Below are 20219 nucleotides of genomic sequence, written 5' to 3' on the forward strand. Positions count from 1 at the left end.
CCTTCTCCCATCTCTTTCTCTCTTCTTCCTTCTTCTTCTCACATAACTTTTTATAATCCCTTCTCTTTTCCCTATACGCCTCTCCTCCTCCCCTCTTTCCTCCTCTCCATCTCCTTAATTCTCTTCTCACCTCTCTTTTCCTCTCTTTACATTCTCCATCCCACCACCCCTTCCTATTCTCCCTTCCTCCTTCCTTCTCTTCTTTCTCCTTCCTTATCACCTTCCTTATCTTTGCCTCCACCATCCTCATCTCCTCCTCGACTTCTCCTTGCTCCCCTTGTATCCTTTCCATTTCCTTTTTGAATCTTTCTCTTCCTTCTCCGTCCCATCTCCCCCTACCATGCCTTTCTTTCTTTTCTCTTTCTTTCTTTCTCTTTTCTCGTTCTCCCTTTATCCATATCGCAATTGAAGTCCGAATCCACTTCCTCCCCTATTTTTATCCTCTCTATCTCCTCTATTACCTCTTCATTTCCCAGTGCATAACCAATTACCGACTCTCCCCTCCCTCCTGTATATGTAAATTCTCCCCCTTCATCTCCTTTCACTCCTCCATTTAGAATTACCCATCCCCTTCCTTTTATAAACTGCACCAATTTCCTTCCCTCTTTATTTACCTTTTTGTCTTTCGAGCATCTCCCTCTTCCTTTCCCTCTCCAGTCCTCCCTTTCTCTCCATCCCCCTTCCTCTCCCGTCCTTGCATTTAGACCTCCCCCTATTATTGTCCTGCTGTCCTCTTTTCTTTTTTCCATCCATTTTTTTATCCCCTCCATTTTCTTCTTTAGATTTTCCCTCACATATAGTCCAATGATTCTCCATTTTACCGTCCCACTCTTATCACCCCTTTTATTCTTCTTTCCTGTTCCTACTCTTCCTCTTCTACTATTCTTAGTTCTTTCTTTATTTCCATCAACATCCCTCCACACGCTCTTCCTTTTTTATTTCTCCTTTCCGCTGTTTGTGCCTTCCATTTGAATTCCTTCGGCAATCGCCCTCTCAGTTTTTCCCATCCTTTCTCATCCAACCATGTCTCCATCATCATGACCACATCCCATTCCCTTATCCTCTCCCAGAACTCCTTATCCTTATTCCACAGCCCTGCCACATTCCAAAACATCACCTTCCATAACCTCTCCTTCTCCTCCCTCTCTCCGCCTCCCCTTAACCTTCTCTCCTCTCCCTCCCCCCTTACCTCCTTCCTCCTTCTCTGTTCTTATTCCTTCTTCATTGTCCCTTAATTTTTCCTCCTTCTCATCCCATTTCCACCATTTCCCCCTTATCTGTATCCTTCCATATTTTACCCATACGTTTTTTCCTTTTCCCCTCTCTTCCCTTGCTATCTCTTTTAGATTCCATCTCATTTTCCTCTCTTTCCATGTTAGGTCGTCCTCCACTTTTATGCCCTTCTCCATTATTTCTTTCCTTCTTCTCATTATCTCTCTTTTCCCTTTTATCCTCTCCACTCTTATTATCCTTCTCTCTGTTTCTGTCTCCTTTCCCCTTCCCATCTTTCTTATCTCCTTAACTTCCATCTCTATTCCTAATTCTCTGATTATCTTCCTCAACCTTTCCCATATTTCTCTTTCTCCTCTCTTTGTGCCCCTTGTTATTATATTCCTCCTTCTCTCCTCTCTTTCCCTCATTTCTATCCTTCTCTCCACTTCCTTCATTCTTTCTTCTGTTCCCTTCTCCTTTTGCTCTATTCCTACCTCATCTGTTTCACTCTCTTTCCTTCTCCTAGCCTCTCCCTCCAGACTTTCTATTCTTTCTCTTAATTCCTCTCTTTCTCTTCTCCATTCTACCTCCCTTTCCTCCATTTTCTTTCTTAGGTCTTCTAATTCCCTCCTTATCTCCTCTCCCTGTCCTCTCACTTCTTCTCTCAGCACTTCCTTCATCTCCCGTATTCCTCCCTTCCCTCATTTCCTTCTTCCATTCTTCCTTTATTCCCGTCCATCATACCACTTCTACCCCACTTTCTCTCCCTCTCTTTTTTGTAGCGATCTCATTGTCCTTCTCCCCTTTTTGAACGCAAACTGCTGTTCCTCTTGTCCTCCTTCCTCCTCTCTCTCCTCCTTATCTCTTTCTTCTTTCTCCCTTTTCCTCTTCAAAATCTCTTCCATCATATTCCCTGACCAATCCCTTCTCTCCCTTTCCGTCCCTACGCCTTTACTCTTCTCCTCCCCCAACTTCCTTCCCTGCTCCGTCATCTTAGTTTATCCTATTTTATTATCCTCCTGTCACGCCCGTTCTTCTAGTTCTTTCCTAAGATCTATCCCCCTAGTTTCTTCTCCCTCACTACCCACTCCCGTCTCTTCTTTCTCTCTCGTGTAGTTTCTTTTCTTATCCTACTTTCTGATTACCCCAGCTTTCCTCTTTTCTACATATATTTCTGTACTCTCTGTCCCTTTTCCTTGCTTCTCTCTTACCTAACCTCTCTTCCTCTTTCTCTTTTCACTCCACTCCTTCCTCTCCTGCCTCCTCCCCAGTTCCACCCACACACTTCCCTTCACTCCACCTCTCCCTCCACCACTACTCTCCCCTCTCGTTCCTCCTTTCTCTACCTCAGTCACTCTTTCACACACGCTTCTTTTCGCCACGCTAGCACTCTCACTCCAGAAACGAAAGTCTCTCATTTGTCTAGTATTTTGTCTAGTATTTTTTGAGATATTTGAGGAAAACTTGATAACTTTTTCAATATTTAACTTACGATATCTCGCTAACTATTTATCGGAAGAAAAAGTGGTACTAGACTTTCTTGCTTTATTTAGTCTCAAGAATATATTGTTACAATAGTGCTCTGATTTTTGTTAATTTGGTAATTTTTAAATTTCCAAAAATCAGTAAATTAACAAAAGTCAAATATCTCAAAAAATACTAGACAAATGAAAAAATGTTTTAGATAAAAGTTGGTCAAATTAACTAGTAGTAGTAAAGTAGAAAAAAGTAGTGTAATAAAAAATGAGGGTTCTCATTTAAAAAACGCAAGTTGACTTTCAAATAACTTTGAAAATAGAGGTTAAGGTCAAAGTCAAGGTCATCATAAGGTAGCTCACTTAAATCCCTATGCCATTTATTTAGATCATTTTCCTTGAATCTTCAATACTGAAGAGTTATTAGGGTGATCCATTATTTTTGGGACACCCTGTATGTGAAGTTGTTAAAAATGTGAGGTTGTTACAAATACTGTCGCTTTATATTTCTCATTGATGCAACAAAGTTTATATATTATTATATTATTAAGAAATATTCAATCGAAAAAATAATTTTTGCGTTGTACAAGCATGTAGCTATTAAAAAATATTCATACCGCTTATATTCCATTTGTTACTTACGCTTAAAAAGTTCATTAAAAGAATTGTATCAACAACCCCAGTCTTCCCTATTTTATGATTTAGAAAAAAATTAGAGGATCATAACATAGAATATCTTCTTTTATCTTTCAAACTTCTTACAAAAGGAATAGAAATATTAAAGAAATTAATAGATAAATATTGGAGTATTCGATATTTCACGCCTTGACTTTTTCGTTTCGCTGATATACTCATTTTCTATAAATGGCAGCTGAGTCACTCGCTCTGAGGGCGCTGTACGTTTTCGTTCTGTATACTATGTAAGGAGGTTGTATTTTTGTAGTTTCCCCTATATGCAAAAGGTATCGCTTGTAATTCTTATGTTCATTTAATATATCTTTTGTGTCGTATTACCTCATATTGTGTTTATTAGTGTACATTAATAACCCTCGTCACAACAGGTTATAGGCTCAGAATACGAAATATAAACATATCGAAATAGTAAATCGTTCATATATGAAAACGTGAAAATTTTTAGGTTAATAATTGAAAAGTCGACACGGACAAAAACAGCATCGTCTAACAGTAGTAAAGGGGATTCTAACCCAGGAGTGCTGAGGGTGACGCGCGGAAGCGGGGAACGCACTGGTGTTTGGTCGTGCTTTGCAGTAGAGAAAATTCATACAGATCCCACGAGAGGAAACTCATACTCAAGTATCGTCCGTTCTCCAAAGTTTTCAGCATGGAAAATTTATTGATATCGTTCAAGATTACACGAGGCATTCGCCATTGTATCTTGAATAGCTCAATCTTAGGATCCAGCGCTGGAGATCCTAGTAGACTGTTGTTGTCGCTACGAGATCGTAATAGAATCAATTCGTGATGCGCGTTAATCACTATACGCTTGTAGTCTTCACAGAATCCTAGCAACACGCTGAGTGGTACGCAAAAGTTGAAGTACCCGTCCGGCGAAATAATATCAGTCGTATCCCACGCGGCATTTTTCATGACAGCATTTTCATCTGAAGATATCGATACATAGTTTTTGAGCATTGAGGTTATTCCCACGTTTCTGTTACGATCAATCTCCACACCATCCAATTCATAACGGATCTCATCAAATATGAATGCAATGCAATTATATCCCAACGTTACAGTCGCATCATCGACTGCAACTTGTTTCGTCACCTTCCCCTCGACATAGAGATAACTCTCGTATGGCAATATGTATAAATCCTGCTGCTGTATGGGTATTCGTATCTCGTCGCTATATCCAAACGTTGTGTTAGCGTATGGATTGTATGTATGTGTCTCAATCTTGACGATGCGATCGTCAAAGACCGATTCACTTCCAATGTTCAAAATGTCAATCATCTTTCTCAATCGTATCGTACGATGAATCTCAAAGATTTCAAAAATTCAACGTTCAACGCGCTGAGTTTTTTTTGAACGAGGAGTTTTGTACTGTTAATCGCGTGTCTCGTAAAAGATATATTTCCAGTTTGTTTCTCCTGTTCGACTTGATTCACTACAAGCATTTCATAGATTATGTTTATTATCATCGCCGTCGTACGTGCAATCTAATGGTAATCTCTTTTCCGCGAAAATCGAGCGATTGTCCTTCTTGATCAACGACACGCACCGTTAAATCTGTAATGCTCCGTACGATGATTGGAAGGTAAATAACACGCGCCGGTGTTTCCGATATCTTATATTCTGGTGGCACCTTAGGCGAGAATTCATGTATCGTATATACACGCATACTGTTACTATACGCACCACTGACAACGCTGCATTCTATACGAATGATATTCACGTTGATAATCTTAATCGGTGCGTCTAATTCGTACCATCGGTGCGGTTCTAATACACGACTCGATGAGAATCCTAAAAGCGAGCCAATGATGTTTGGTTTGCTAAAATTTATTCTATAAGCACATTTTATTTCACTCCTCATCGTATTATTATTGGCACGAATTATTATAGGATATTCATTATCGTCATCTCTATATGGATCATTTTTGGAACGCACTGTTTTTTGAGAATGTGAAATTGCACGTTTTAGATATTCGTATATGGCGCGTAATTCGTACGATCCTTCAGGAATCGTAATTTCTTCGTCGTTAGCACCATAGTAAAATTTATTATTAGATGAATTTACATTTGGTATCGTATTATATGTTTCGAAATTCGTTAAACCAAGCTCATAATCACCGTCGCTCAAATCTATAGCGAGAAAATAGCTCACCGTAAGGATGCTACTCAACGTAAGCTGCCAGTCAACGTAAGCGTTAGCGACATGTTCGCAAACTGCCAAGCGAATACTGACTGCTATTAATGAAATGTCATCATTTAAATCCATATCGATCCTCTACCGTTTAGAGAAACTGTAAGCACAAACATTCGAGAGACGTTCGATAGATGTTCGATAGATATTCGATAGACGTTCGAGAGACATTCGATAAACGTTCGAGAGACGTTCAATAGATGTTCGAGAGACGTTCGATAAACGTTCGAGACGTTCAATAGACGTTCGAGAGACGTTCGATATGAGACAGTAAACGAAGAGTTCGGGGTTCGACTCTGGCCTAGATTCGACTTATTTTTTGACGTATACGTGACGTCATCATACACAATGTAAGAACCTTCACTAGACGTCTACTGGCAACGGGCGACGGTGGTCTAGGAGCTTTGGAGCATTGGGTAGTAACCGCAAGGGCCCAGGTTCGAGTCTACCTACATCCCAGTAGGTTTTTTTCTCTCTGACGTATTCGTGACGTCACACCATCATCTTGCATGACGTCCCACCATGAATTCCCCTTCCCCGCGCGACGTCATACCCCGCGCTCTGAGTTCCCCGCGTCCCCCTTAGCACTACTGGATTAGAATTCCCATAGCTTTTTACTACTTCTAACGTAGTGTGGATTGAACTTTTGAGTAAAAACAATTATGATATGTGGGCCACCCAAATGGAAGCAATTCTCACAAAGAATGACGTGTGCAATTATATATATGTGGTAGTAAAGTGAAGCCCGAGATCATCGGGGGGAATGTAGCTTCAGAGGAAGCGGCGAGAGTTTGGGACAACGAGGATAAAAAGGCTAAAGCGGATATTATCCTGTCAATTAAATCGTCGGAATTGAAGCAGATTAAAGGATGGATCACATCAAGACCTCTCTTAAGCTGGCAGGACCAACTGGGCAGAATCAATTCCGACCTATTGCATTATTTAGTACTTATTTTGTACTAATTTGTACCATCGATAAAAATTTTGTACTATGTGCCGTTTAAAAAGAAACGTAGCGCTGTTAGCTTAATATTAAGCTAGCAGGACCACATTAAAAAAAAATAAAACAAAGGTAGAAATAAAAAGGACTGAATTTGTACTAATTTGTACCATTAAAAAAAACTTAATATATCCAACCAAACTGTTTGAAACAACATCTAATTGAATTCAAATCTGTTATACTCAAGAGTAAAGTGTCTTTGCACGAACAGAATCAATCGTTATTTTTACATAAGAAGCAACATAATTTATACTGTTAAAATATAAAGTTTCAGATTTTGTACCCTCGCCGTTCCTTCGGAAACTATCCCGAACTCCCATTAGCCTCAAGAGTAAAGTACTCGTTTGCATGAGCAGAATCAATCGTTACTCCTACATAAGAAGCAACATAATTTGTACCGTTAAAATATAAAGTTTCAGATTTTGTACCCTCGCCGTTCCTTCGGAAACTATCCCGAATTCCTATTAGCCTCAAGCATAAAGTACTCTTTTGCATGAGCAGAATCAATCGTTATTTCTACATTAGAAGCAACATATTTTGTACCGTTAAAATATAAAGTTTCAGATTTTGTACCCTCGCCGTTTCTTCGGAAACTATCCCGAACTCCTATTAGTCTCAAGAGTAAAATATCCTTTTGCACAAGCAGAATCAATCGTTACTCCTATATTAGAAGCAACATAATTTGTACCCTTAAAATATAAAGTTATAAATTTTGTACCTCCGCCGTTTTTTCGAAAACTGTTTCCGACACGTATTATGCTGAGTAAAGCTTGTCATAAACAGCATCAGTCGTCACCTCTACATTGATGACATCATAATTTGTGTGGCTAAAATATAAAGTTTAATATTTTATACCACCGCTGTTCCTTCGTAAAATTATACAGTGGTCACTGTGCATTTAAAATTTTATGGTCTTAAAAATAGATTGAAAATTTTATTATATTTCTAGAGAATATTAGTTGCTCAACTGCACGTAAGAAAATTTTTTATTTTTTTTGTATTTTAAGTTTTACCAGTTTTTGATTACTTGTTTTATAGCATATGCGACATTAATTTGATTATAATATTCATTTAAATTAGAATTTCTAAATGTAATCGTCAATACTAAAGAAACCCAAAAAAGCACAAGTAATTGTGATGAAAAGAATTTTAAACGAATCGCATACTACTTCGTTAAGCACCGATGCACCGGAACATAACCATTCTGTTCGCCAAAAATAAATCGAATAGACGTTGCGACTTCGACTTATTATTTGGTTAACTGAAAACTTTCGAATATTGTATAAATTTTGTATAATAATAATAAAACCCCAATGCTATAGGAGCGTTTAGAAATTAATTGATTATCCTTATGTAATTGTTTTACAATACTACCGTTTGCCACAAGTATGCGGGTATCATTTTTTACGGAATATTTTTATAAATGTTTAATTGATGATTGGTCCAATAATGTAGAAAAATTAGATTTAATCCAATGTTGTATATTATGTTGTTTATGGTTGTATATTTAAAAATGGGTAATGCTATAAAAGCGTCAGTGTGTATATAATTTGCTTTTACAGCCTCTGTTTTAGCTATGTACAGAATAGCCGAGCTGTATAACTGAGGAGGCTTTGGATCTCCTTCGATCATTAACGTATCCACTTTTTCATGATATACATAATAAGTTGCCTTTTACTGTAAATCTTGTTAATAATTGTTGTTATGTAATTTATCAAATATTGTTTATCGCAAGTTTCTTTTCCTTCTGTGTACGCGCAATTTAATTTTAAATAGTTATTAAATATTAGGTGTACAACTTTGCTTCCGCCGTTTTTTTTCGGAAATTCGAAGCTTTATTGTAAAAAACTGATTATACATTTATGATTCAAAGTATTGTCCATCGTTGGCCACTACTTTCTCCCATCTTTCGGGCAGCGTACGAATCCCGCGTTGAAAAAACTGGTCACCTTTTGAAGCGATCCACGAATCGATCCAATTTTTTACTTCTTCATAAGACCGGAAGTGCTGGTCAACCAGGCCATGTGCCATTGATCGAAACAAGTGATAGTCAAAGGGAGCAACGTCTGGAGAATACGGCGGGTGGGGTAGGACTTCCCATTTCAACGTTTCCATGTATGTCTTGACCACTTTCACAACATGGGATCGAACATTGTCATGCTGCAAAATCACTTTATCGTGTCTCTCGTTGTATTGCGGCCGTTTGTCTTCCAATGCTCGGCTCAAACGCATTAATTGCGTTCGATAACGATCGCCTGTGATTGTTCCAGTCGGTTTTGACAGCTCATAATACACTACGTCGAGCTGGTTCCACCAAATACAGAGCATGACCTTGGAACCGTGAATATTCGGTTTGGCCGTCGACGTGGAAGCATGGCCGGAATATGCCCATGATTTTCTGCGCTTGGGGTTATCGTAATGAACCCATTTTTCGTCCCCAGTCACAATGCGATGCAGAAATCCCTTCCGTTTTTGCCTTTCAAGCAACTGTTCACAAGCAAACAAACGCCGTTCAACATCTTTCGGTGTCAACTCGTACGGCACCCAATTTCCTTGTTTCTGAATCATTCCCATGTTTTTGAGGCGTTTTGAAATTGTTTGTTGAGTCACTCCCAATGATCGTGTCAATTCTTCTTGACTTTGACACGAGTCTTCATTAAGTAATGCCTCCAATTCTGCATCTTCGAAAACCTTCTCTCTTCCACCGCTATGCCGGTCTTCGACGTGAAAATCACCGTTCTTGAAGCGTTGAAACCACTCATGACACGTTCTTTCACTAATAGCGGCCTCACCATAAGTATCTGAGAGCATTCGATAAGCCTCAGCCGCAGATTTCTTCATATTGAAACAGAAAATTAAAACCTCCCGCAAATGACGAAAATTTGGCTCGTAAACTGACATTTTCAATCGAGAATAACTTTATGATGCAGACACAAATCGATTAATGTTTCTATGGGGTTATGTTGACAGATGCCCAAGTTTATTACATGACTTCTATGATCTATTTATTTCGACCACTACTTACCGCTAAAGTCATCTATAGGAAAACGGTGGAAGCAAAGTTATACACCTAATAAATCAACAGATTTGTAAAACTCTCTCTTAAAAGGAAAATTGTTAAATTCTTTAAATTGTAAGCACTGTTCGGTAAGTAATTTGCAGATTTTTCAATCCACATTAAACGTCATTTAATAGACTTTGTCTCGCGGAAATAGTTTTATCATTGAATGACAATGGTTTGTTAAAAATTTCATATTTAATACAATAGAGATTGCATATAATAAACACGTATAAATTATTGTTTCTTATTTTATTTTGTAGTCCTTTTGTTATTATGTTCTAAATATCATGTGTCTTTGGAACAATTTTATTATTGTGAATAATGACATGATTATATTTTAAGATCGTTTCTTTAATTATCGGCATAATATTTCTCAGTTTGCGGCGTATTGGATTCATACCGAAAATCATTTTTCTCTAGAAACTATGTCTTCCAAAAATCTGCTAGTCAATAAAGATGTACAGAATACAGCTCGTGAAAAATAATTTATTACGACTTTTCGGCTTCTGTCAAAGCCGCGGAAAAACCGCTGATTGCAGCGTATGATCGTAATCTCTCTTTTAGAAGAATGCCGCCTTCGAGGGCGACTCGTCACCTTTGTGAAGTTGGCCCCTCATTCTTAAAATTTTAAAAAATTATTAGAGTTCTGAATGCCCCTCACAGAGTTCTAGAGTTCGCAATCCTTTATAAAAAGAGTTCCGTTATTTAAAGTAGAGAAAATACTATTTTAAAAATAGGAGGATCAACTTCACGACACCCCTCATTATGTAAAAAATGCAAATTTTTTTAGAGTTCTAGATAGATTTTTAATAGTTCTATAGTTCTAGATAAGTTTTAAAAATAGTTCTGTTTAAAAGTCGAGTGTTAATAATAATCTTTAGGACTCATGAGGGGCTAACCAGAACTCTAAATAAAACATCGGATTTTCAAAAAAATTGATTGTTTACTAAACAGGTAAACATTTTTTTTCGAAAATCCGGCGTTCCATTCAGAGTTCTGGTTAGCCCCTCATCAGTTCTAAAGATTATTATTAACACTCGGTGTGCTAAAACCAAAATTGAAAGAGTTCTCGCCGATTTTCGTCTCTCGAATCAAATATTTCCAAGTCCCGCGGATCGAAAATTTTTTTTCGGAAATCCGACGTTCCATTCAGAGTTCTGGTTAGCCCCTCACGAGTCCTAAAGATTATTATTAACACTCGGTGCGCTAAACTCAAGATTAAAAAAGTTCTCGATTTTCATCCTTTGAGTCGAATATTTCCATGTCCCTCGGATCGAAAATTTTTTTTCGGATATTCGACTCGAAGAACGAAAATCGGCGAGAACTTTCAATATTGGATTTAGCGCTCCGGATATTAATAATAATCTTTAGAATTCATGAGGGGCTAATCAGAACTCTGACTAAAACGTCGGATTTCCGAAAAAAAAATTTTGATCCGAGGGACTTGGAAATATTCGACTTGAAAGGCGAAAATCGACGAGAACTCTTTCAATTTTGGTTTTAGCACACCGAATGTTAATAATAATCGTTAGAACTCATGAGGGGCTAACACAAATTACAAAATTTTCAGTACTGGCAGTGAATTTCGGAACGTAGCCCTGGTCTACAATATGTGTCGTAAGTTGTAAGCCGTAAGAATTAGCGAATCACAGTCGATTATTACAAAAATAATCGGCTATAATTGGTCAGTTCTTACGGCTTACAGCTTGCAATACATATTGTAGACCAGGCCTGAGAGTTGGAGGCTTGAGCTAGTGTACAATTATGACACGTGGCTTTGCTTAGATACCAGCGTGCATGTAGAAAGCTATTCTCGCGTAGAGTTTCACGTGTGGGCTTTTTCAGCATTCAGCCTCCTAAAATTGTGTTCGATTTGGTCTGATTCACGATTAGTGAATGTGTTTTAGATTTTCCTCGATTAATATAACCTATAACCGATTGTGCTCATTATTATAAGCAATTCTGTTTTTGCATCGCCATTAGTAATTCCTTTTGTGCAAGATACTCATCTCTGTTTCGTGTTAATAAGTGAAGCCTTTCTCCTTCAACGGTAAAAAAAGTTAAATCTGGATTATAATTTATAATTTCCCATTATTATTTCTCTGCATCAAGACAATTAATTTTTGTGATTATTATAGCCACACTGCTAAAATCTTGAAATGACTGAACGGGCGAGTACGTTTCAATCCCCGAATAAAATAGACTGTAAGGCACCATGGCCAGCATATTCAGAAATTTTTATATTTGAGCCCAAACTGAGCAACGAAAAAAATTTTGCATTTACATGCAAATTATGCTTAAACAGAAAAATTATTCACGCGAATAAAAGCTCAACAGCCAACTTGAAGAAACACATAAATGTAAGTTTAATTTCTCATTTTTATTTATATCAATTTATATCAAAATATTAGGTGTACAAATGAATAATCTAAATTATTTTAAGCAGTTATGAAATCAATTTTAAATTAAAAAAAATAAAATAGATTTTCCCGCTCTTTTGTGATTATGCAATGTTGACATATGGCTATTAAAAAAAACATATAGTTTGGCGAAAGGCCCAACATAACCTTCAAAAGTATTCAGTTCAGTACTGTCGAAAATGGCAACAGATAAGGTGCATATCCGACACTGCATTCTTTACGAATTCTAACAAGGAAAAAATGCTGCAAGAGCGTGTGAATCGATATCGATTTGTTCCTTTCTCGGCGAAGGTGTTGTATCGTACGATGTGTGCGCATTTTAGTTTAAGCGATTTAAAAGCGGTAATTTCAGTCTAATCGACAAACAACGCCCTGGAGGCCCTCCGAAGTGCGATAATGATGATTTGGAGCAACAGCTCGCTGAGAATTCGGCACAAACACAAAAAGAGCTTGCAGAACAGTTGGGAGTAACGCAGCAAACGATTTCCAAACGCCTACATGAGATGGGAAAGATCCAGAAAGAAGGAAAATGGGTTCCGCATGAACTCACTGAAACCAACAAAAATCAACGAGTGGCAGCGTGTCTTTCTCTTCTCAATAAGCAGCGTCGAAAGTCTTTCTTGTGGAAAATCGTTATGGGCGATGAGAAATGGATACTCTATGACAATCCGAAACGCAGAAAGTCATGGGTAAATCCCGGCGAATCATCAAAATTGGTCGCAAAACCCAATCGCTTCGGAAAGAAGGTTCTTCTCTGCATTTGGGATATCAAGGGCGTGCTTTATTATGAGTTGTTAGAACCGGGTGAAACAGTTACTGCGGACTGCTACCAACGTCAATTAATCTGCTTGAGTCAAGAATTGGAACGAAAACGCCCGTATACTGGCAAAGGAGAACGTTCAGTGAAATTGTTGCATAACAACGCCAGGCCACATATTGCTTCCAATATAAATGACACCATAATGAATCTTGGCTGGGACATCTTGCAGCACCCGGCGTATTCACCAGACATTGCTCCATCCGATTATCACTTGTTCCGGTCGATGCAACACGCCTTGTCCGATATGCACTTCCAATCAGTGAATGAGATCCCAAAATGGCTTGACGACTTTATCGTGTCCAAAAACGTAACATTTTTCCGAGATGGAATTCATCAGCTGCCTGAAAGATGGCTTAAAGTTATAGAAAGCAACGGTGAATACTTTGATTGAACAATTTAATTTATTTTCTTTTAAAATAAACCTTGAATGTAGCTGAAAAAATTGGATTATTCATTTGTACACCTAATATAATAATATGTTAATAATCCGCTATTTTTTTTAAATTATTTCTGCTATTATTTTTTAAATAAAATCGTACTTTATTTACATAATATAATTTTATATAATATGATTCCTGTAGTCCTGTAGTCATTCTACACATAAAATCATTAAAATTATCAAAAAATAATTTGTGATATTTTATATTTTATTATAACATATTTTAACAAAATATAAAATTTTATAAATTAAATATTTTGTATAATTATATCTTAATACTTTTATGCATAGTATAATGAAATAAATAAAGTAGAAAAACAAAAAACATACAGCTACTTTTTAAAAAATTATGCTTATACGTAATCTTTTTTTTAAACACGTGTTTAAAAAACCTATTTAAACTATGCGTTTTTCACAATTGATTTATCTTAATCTGTGAATAAAAGTATTAAAGTACGGTTATCAAAAATAGTTTATAGATTTTTTTTATATTTTGACAAACACATATTAAAATGAGATACAAAATTATTGATATTTTATAAATTTTTTAGTTAATAGTTATAACTGTATATAAAAGAATTAATATATAAAACTAATTTTAAAAATATTAAAATTATAAAACAATATGAATTTTTTTTATTTTTTATATATTATTGTAGATTTCAAAGAATTTACACAATTCTATCAAATGTTCTACATTGAATCAAATCTACAATATAAGAGTAGTAAGTATAAAAAGGTATAGCATGCAAAAGTGTGACTAGATTAACAATTCTTTAATTAATGAATTAATTAATATTTTCTTTTTTGACAAAAATTTTTGTCTTTTACTTGTATAGAAAAAATAGTTATTTATGTCAAAATTTTTGTCAAGTATAAAAAATCTAAATATATAATAAACAAATATTAATATAAAATTTTTGCAAGTTTTATCTATTATCTTATTTATTATCTATCTATTAGGAGCACAAAAAAGTTCTGAGCCTTTTTTTGCAAAATTCAAAATTTATTTAAAAACAAACAAAACTATATTAATCAACGAAATATTCCCCGTTTGCATCGATGACCTTTTGCCATCTTTCGGGCAGCTTGCGAATTCCCTGATGGTAGAAGCTCACCGGCTTCGAGGCGATAAAGTCATCAATGCATTTTCGTATCTCTTCAAGTGTCACAAAATATGTATCAGCCAAGAAATGCTGCAGAGACCGGAATAGGTAGTAATCGGAAGGCGCCATGTCTGGGCTATACGCCGCGTGCGGGAGAAGTTCCCAGCCTAACGCAAAGATATGGTCCTGAGTCACTTTCGCAACATGTGGTCGAGCATTGTCATGAAGCAGTATCGCTTTACGACGTCCTTTGCCAGTATGGCAGAAATGGCCTCTTTTCTTCAAACGCATCTCTCAAATTGCTCAATTGTTGCTGATAGCGATCTGGCGTTACTGTTTCACCCGGCTGTAACAACTCGTAATACAATATACCTTTCCAATCCCACCATATGCAAAGCAAAACCTTCTTGGCGTGGATATTGGTCTTTGGCGTCGATGTCGAAGGTTGACCAGGGTCAACCCATGATTTTTTACGCTTCGGATTATCATAAAGTCCACTTTTCACCTGTAATGATTTGGTGCAGAAAATCCTTTTTCCGGAACCTTGAAAGCAAAGTGAGTGCCGTGTCACGCCATCGATTTTTGTTGTCTTCGGACAGTGCATGCAGAATCCATCTGCCTTCCTTTTGAACTTTTCCCATTGCATGTAAACGTGTAGAAATGGCTTGTCGCGTAACGCCAAGTTGCTCTGCAAGCTCCTTTTCAATTTGTGCAGAGTTTATATCCAACAATGCTTGCAGTTCGTCCGTTTTAATCTTTTGAGGGCGTCCAGCACGCGGTTCATCTTCAAGACTGAAATCTCCTTAGCGAAATTTTTGATACCACCTTTTACACGTAGCATAACTTACAGCGTTCTCTCCATATGCAACACAGATCATTTCAGTGGCTTCAGCAGCATTTTTCTTCAGATGAAACACGAAGTGGATGGAAAATCGAATATGCTCTTTTGTTATTGCCATCGTGAACACTGCTGATTTTAAGGTTATGTGCATCAAACGCCAAATCGCACAATGTTTCGAAAGACCAAATGTCACTGCTTTAAAACCGCAAGAGGGCGGGAAAATTAATGCAATTTAAATTGTGGTTTCAGTAGTATGAAATCTACGGCTCAGAACTTTTTTGCGCTCCTAATATATATATCTATATATCTACATATCATATATCTATATATCTATCTGTTATAAGTCCTTGTTACGTCCTGGAGGAGGAACGCAACTTGACGCTTGCTTTCGCAAGCTCCGACGTACTCGCAAGTCTGCGGTGCAGATCAAGGATCGGAATGACCCCTTTATCTGGCGCGGACATACGTCGGTGGTCCTTTATTTAGGTCAAGAAACTGAATCCTTTTACCTGGGATAGGACCGTGAGCGATGGTTGAGGGAAGGGAGAATTTTTTGGTTGAGAATAATTATTTGGAAACCGTGATTGGCTTACAATTACAAACAACTTGTTTTATTAGTAATTAGACGGATGTTCACAATGAAATAAAATTTACAAGCTTCTATAAAGTGTACATATACATAGATGTATAAACAATCGCGGTCTGAGCAAAATTCCGTGTTCGTTATGTCCGACTATGATCGAAAAGATTGGCCACTGGCGTCTGATTTAACAATTAAGGAGGAATGCCAAGAGGGATAGAAAACGGAAGTAAAACGAAAGGAAAAGAAAAGAGAGAGAAGAAAAGATAAAAAAAATGAAACGAAAGAGGTCACTCAGGTAAAAGAAAATATAAATAACTTACTGCTGGACTTCTCTGATCTTAGTAGACAATGAAAGGTATGGTTGCTGCGTCTCCGTGAGGATAGTTGCCTCAAGTTCTGCGCCAAGGATAGGCAGCTGGTTTCGGCAGGATCGCTCTCAATGGCCCAAGAAGGCACAAGATCGTTGCACCGAATAATTAACAAGCGAAGAATACTGGTTGGTCTAAGCCACAAGTTGGCTTGATTGTTAGAAACCCTGAAGGGGTACTGGAGAGAAGCGTCTGTCCTAGGTGCTGGATCGGCGAGAAGTGAGTGAGGCTTTTGACTTTTCTCAAAAATTCAGCTCGGTTGAGAGAGTGGGGTTTTGGGGGAAATGTTCCAGAAGATTATTTTATAGGAGATAAGATGCATGTGGCAATAAGAGGATTTCGAAAGTCTTTTGTAAATAAAAAAAACGTGGCAGCTATCTTAAGAAGTAAATATCGATATTTCTAAGAACGATGTCGTGGTACTGTTATCAATGATTAAGCGCGTGGGAAACAGAATAGGAGTTGATTCAAGATTGTTAGTATTTTCGGGGTATCGAAAATTCCAGAGATATCGTCGTGTGGTATCATGCCTGAGCGCATTCGGCCATATGATAAGTAATAAATTCGATTTCCCTTATTTATAAAAGAAGCCTAGGGTCCGCTAGGGTTAGTCAGAGGTTGTGCGCGATAAGAATTTATAAATAACATGGGAAAGCATGAGTTTTCGAAGATCAAAGGCTAGTAATATCATAAACAGCATGAAAGATTGTCTGGTCGGTCCGTCTTCAAAGAAAATTATTGCTCCGAACGGGAAGTTATTTAAGGTTATTTGGAGAGGAGATATATGGCCAAAATGACTCAGCGGATCTTTTCCGACGGAAATAGAGGAAACTCCGGTGATTAAAGCAGAGAGAAAAAGAAAGAGAAATCTGTGTGTGTGACGTCACTGTTCTCGGAGGGTCGCGGAATATGAATATTTGGTCGTATAATATAAAATGCAATCCGCCCTACTTGACAACAAATTCAAAGTACGCGGAATCCGCAGGACGTAACATCCTCTTATAATAACATCCTTTTAATTTTTTTATTTCTATGTTCAAAAAATGTTTTGATTAATTAAACTTATTTAATAATATTGTATATATTATTAAAAGTTATGTAAAAGTTTATTTGATCAAAATTAAGATAATAAAGAAACAATTTCGAAATTTTAAATAAATACATATATACATATGTTGGTGTGTGTTTTAAATTTCAAGATTGGTTTTTATTATTTAATATTACTAATACTTAAATTTGTGCATGTTACATTATTGTATACTTACCACATGTAACCACATAAATGTCATATTATTATTCTTATTTGTAAATATTAAATAGGCAAAACATCCACATTACTTGAAGCATTTAGAAGAAGCTAAATTTAAACTTGCAAATAACAAACGTCAAAATGAAGAGATTTCCAATAATAATATAAAAAACAATGTGTATTAAAAAAATGGGATTCCGAAACAGCTGAAATTACGCAAAAAAAATAGATGTTGCTACATTGCGACTTGTTATTGAAAATGTTCAGCCCTTTGCAGTTGTGGAGAGTCCTGCATTTATTGACTTAATTAAAATAGGACTACCTTCATCAATTCGAATAATGTGCAATAAACGTTAAAAGAAAAACTTAGTCAATCATATTTTGACATGAAAACTACTCTTGAAAAGCAATTAGCTAAAATAGAAATCACCTCAACTACAGCAGACTTATGAAGCAAAGCAAAAAGGTTGCTTACATATAATTATGATTATATTTTACTTAATTCTTGACAATTATATCTTATTGAATTTTTACATTAATTTATTTATATAAATTATATATCAATTTATTAATGCATTTTATTTTTTATGAATATATATTTTTATTCTTTAATATTTATTATAATTCAATTAAAATCTTTGAATTTTTTATAGAAGTTATTTAGGAATAACGGTAAGATTAATGGTAAGATTAATATAAATAACAAGATATTATATAGAGCAAAGCTGGAATATATATATATGAACCTGGCTCAAAAAGGGTAGATTCTAGCTTTCATATAGTGTCTGACGCAAAAGGTACAGTCTATAAAGTAAGAGCGTGCACGGCATAAATGACAGTTGGCTTCAAATATCGTCCTAATTTTTTTGTGAGCCGATAGATGAAATCTTTGTCGTGAATGCTTTGTCATAAAAGATTCAGTTGGCGTTGAAATCTAACCTGAGAAACACGTTAACCGCCATGAATGCCGCATACATATCGCGCTACGAGGCTGTGTTCCTTTGTTCCCATCCCAAAAGACCAAAAATGTCATATGCAGTGGCTGCTAAATACATGGGAAAGTCAAAATCGTTCGTCGCTAAGTGGGTTCAGCAATATAAGAAGATAAAAAATGTCGATGACTTGCCAGAACGTGGCTCGATAGGTAAAGTGACACCGAATATGAAAAAAAAAATTGTGAATTTGTTTAAGCGGAACCCGACCTTAATGCTTAAAATTTATGAGAAGTGTTTGTTGCCGATTGTTGAATGATGCTTCATAAAAAAAAAACGAGGACGGATCCTACAGGAAGACAACGACCCAAAACACCGGAACAAGCTTTGCACCGAGTGGAAAGAGCAGTCTGACATCGTCACACTTGATTGGCCATCGCAGTCGCCAGATGCAAATCCCATTGAAAATGTGTGGGCATATCTCAAGCATAAACTTCGAGGAAAAAGAGTGTGCACTTTGAAGCAGCTGACACGACAAATTCATCTCATTTGGAGGTCTTTACCGAACGAATACGCAGTCAACTTAGTGGAAAGTATGCCTCGGAGATGCCAAGCAATTATCAATGCCGGTGGTGACTGGACTCATTATTAATGGTATAGCATTTTTCTTCTCATGGAGTACAACAAATCCATGTACTTAAAATCATTAAAAATAAATTTTTCTACACATTAACCCGTACACGCTCTTACTTTACAGACTGTATCAGTATACGTGCATACGTAGATTAGATCAAATTGAACAGAATTTTCTCTATTTTTTAAACAACTATGTAAAATTTTGAATTTTACATAATTGTTACATAGATTTAGTTCATACTTTACAAATTTAAGGCAATAAAACAAAGTTATATCTTATAAAAACTTTTTTTTGTAGTTTCCATATAGATAAATATTTTTATTGACTCCCCTTGGGGTTACAATCCTTAACCTGTCCTTTACATGCTAACTCTCGATTTCCTGCCTCTTACACACTATTCGCGAGAGAGAGAGAGCGTTCCGCGCACACACCATATTCCTTCACTCCTTCATTCTCTTCCTCTCTCTCACTCTCCATTCCTTTCTTCTCATACCGTGACCTCCGTTTCCGCCGCTTCTTCTATCTCTCACTCCCTCCCCTTCCTCTCTCTCCCTTCCCCGCCATTTTTCCACTTCCCTCATCCACCCCTCCTACTTCCCTCTCTCTTAGCACCTCCCCCTCCATCTCCTGCCATCCCCTTTCCTCCCCCATCCTGCGCACTCCTCCCATATATGCTTCCATGTTTCCTCTCTCCTCCCACATATCCTGCACCTCCTCTTTTTCTCCTCCTCCCAGTACCTTCCTCCTCTCAGCTCACACTCTAGCCTAAATCTCGCTATCCTCCTCCATCTTTTCTTTCCCCCCCCCATTTTCAGATATCCTGGTACTCCTCTCCCCTTCACCCTTCCGTATCCCTCATTATATCTTGATCCTCTTATCCTTTCCCATTTTTCCTCCACCTGCCTCCTCTTTTCTTTACTCTTTATTTCCTCTCCCTTTATCTCCCCTTCCTTTTCCCTTATCTCCTCTATCTTGTCTATTTTCCACCCCCTATCCTCAAAGAACCTTCTCCTCTCTTCCTCCCATTTCCCCACTTCTTTTCCTCTCCCCATCCTATCCCTCATCTCCATCCAGTACCTTCTTGTTATATCTCCCCCCTTCGCATCTCCCAATCTCTTCTCATACTCCCACGCTCTCATTCCTGCTCTACTCCTCAATAACTCCCTCTGCATCTCCTTTTTCACCATAT

At 37.1% G+C, this 20219-nt stretch overlaps 1 protein-coding gene across 1 annotated transcript; it reads right to left on the bottom strand.

The window, feature by feature from the left end:
* Positions 1–862: 862 nt before the first annotated feature.
* Positions 863–1892, bottom strand: LOC105184175 (vicilin-like seed storage protein At2g18540). The gene is made up of 2 exons (XM_011142765.1): positions 1190–1892; positions 863–1095 (listed from the first exon to the last, which is right to left on the bottom strand). Exons 1-2 carry the CDS (start codon positions 1890–1892, stop codon positions 863–865), a joined length of 936 nt encoding a protein of 311 aa, XP_011141067.1.
* Positions 1893–20219: the final 18327 nt, after the last annotated feature.

Source organism: Harpegnathos saltator, unplaced genomic scaffold (genome assembly GCF_003227715.2).
Source record: "Harpegnathos saltator strain DR-91 unplaced genomic scaffold, Hsal_v8.6 scaffold97, whole genome shotgun sequence".
NCBI lineage: Eukaryota > Metazoa > Arthropoda > Insecta > Hymenoptera > Formicidae > Harpegnathos > Harpegnathos saltator.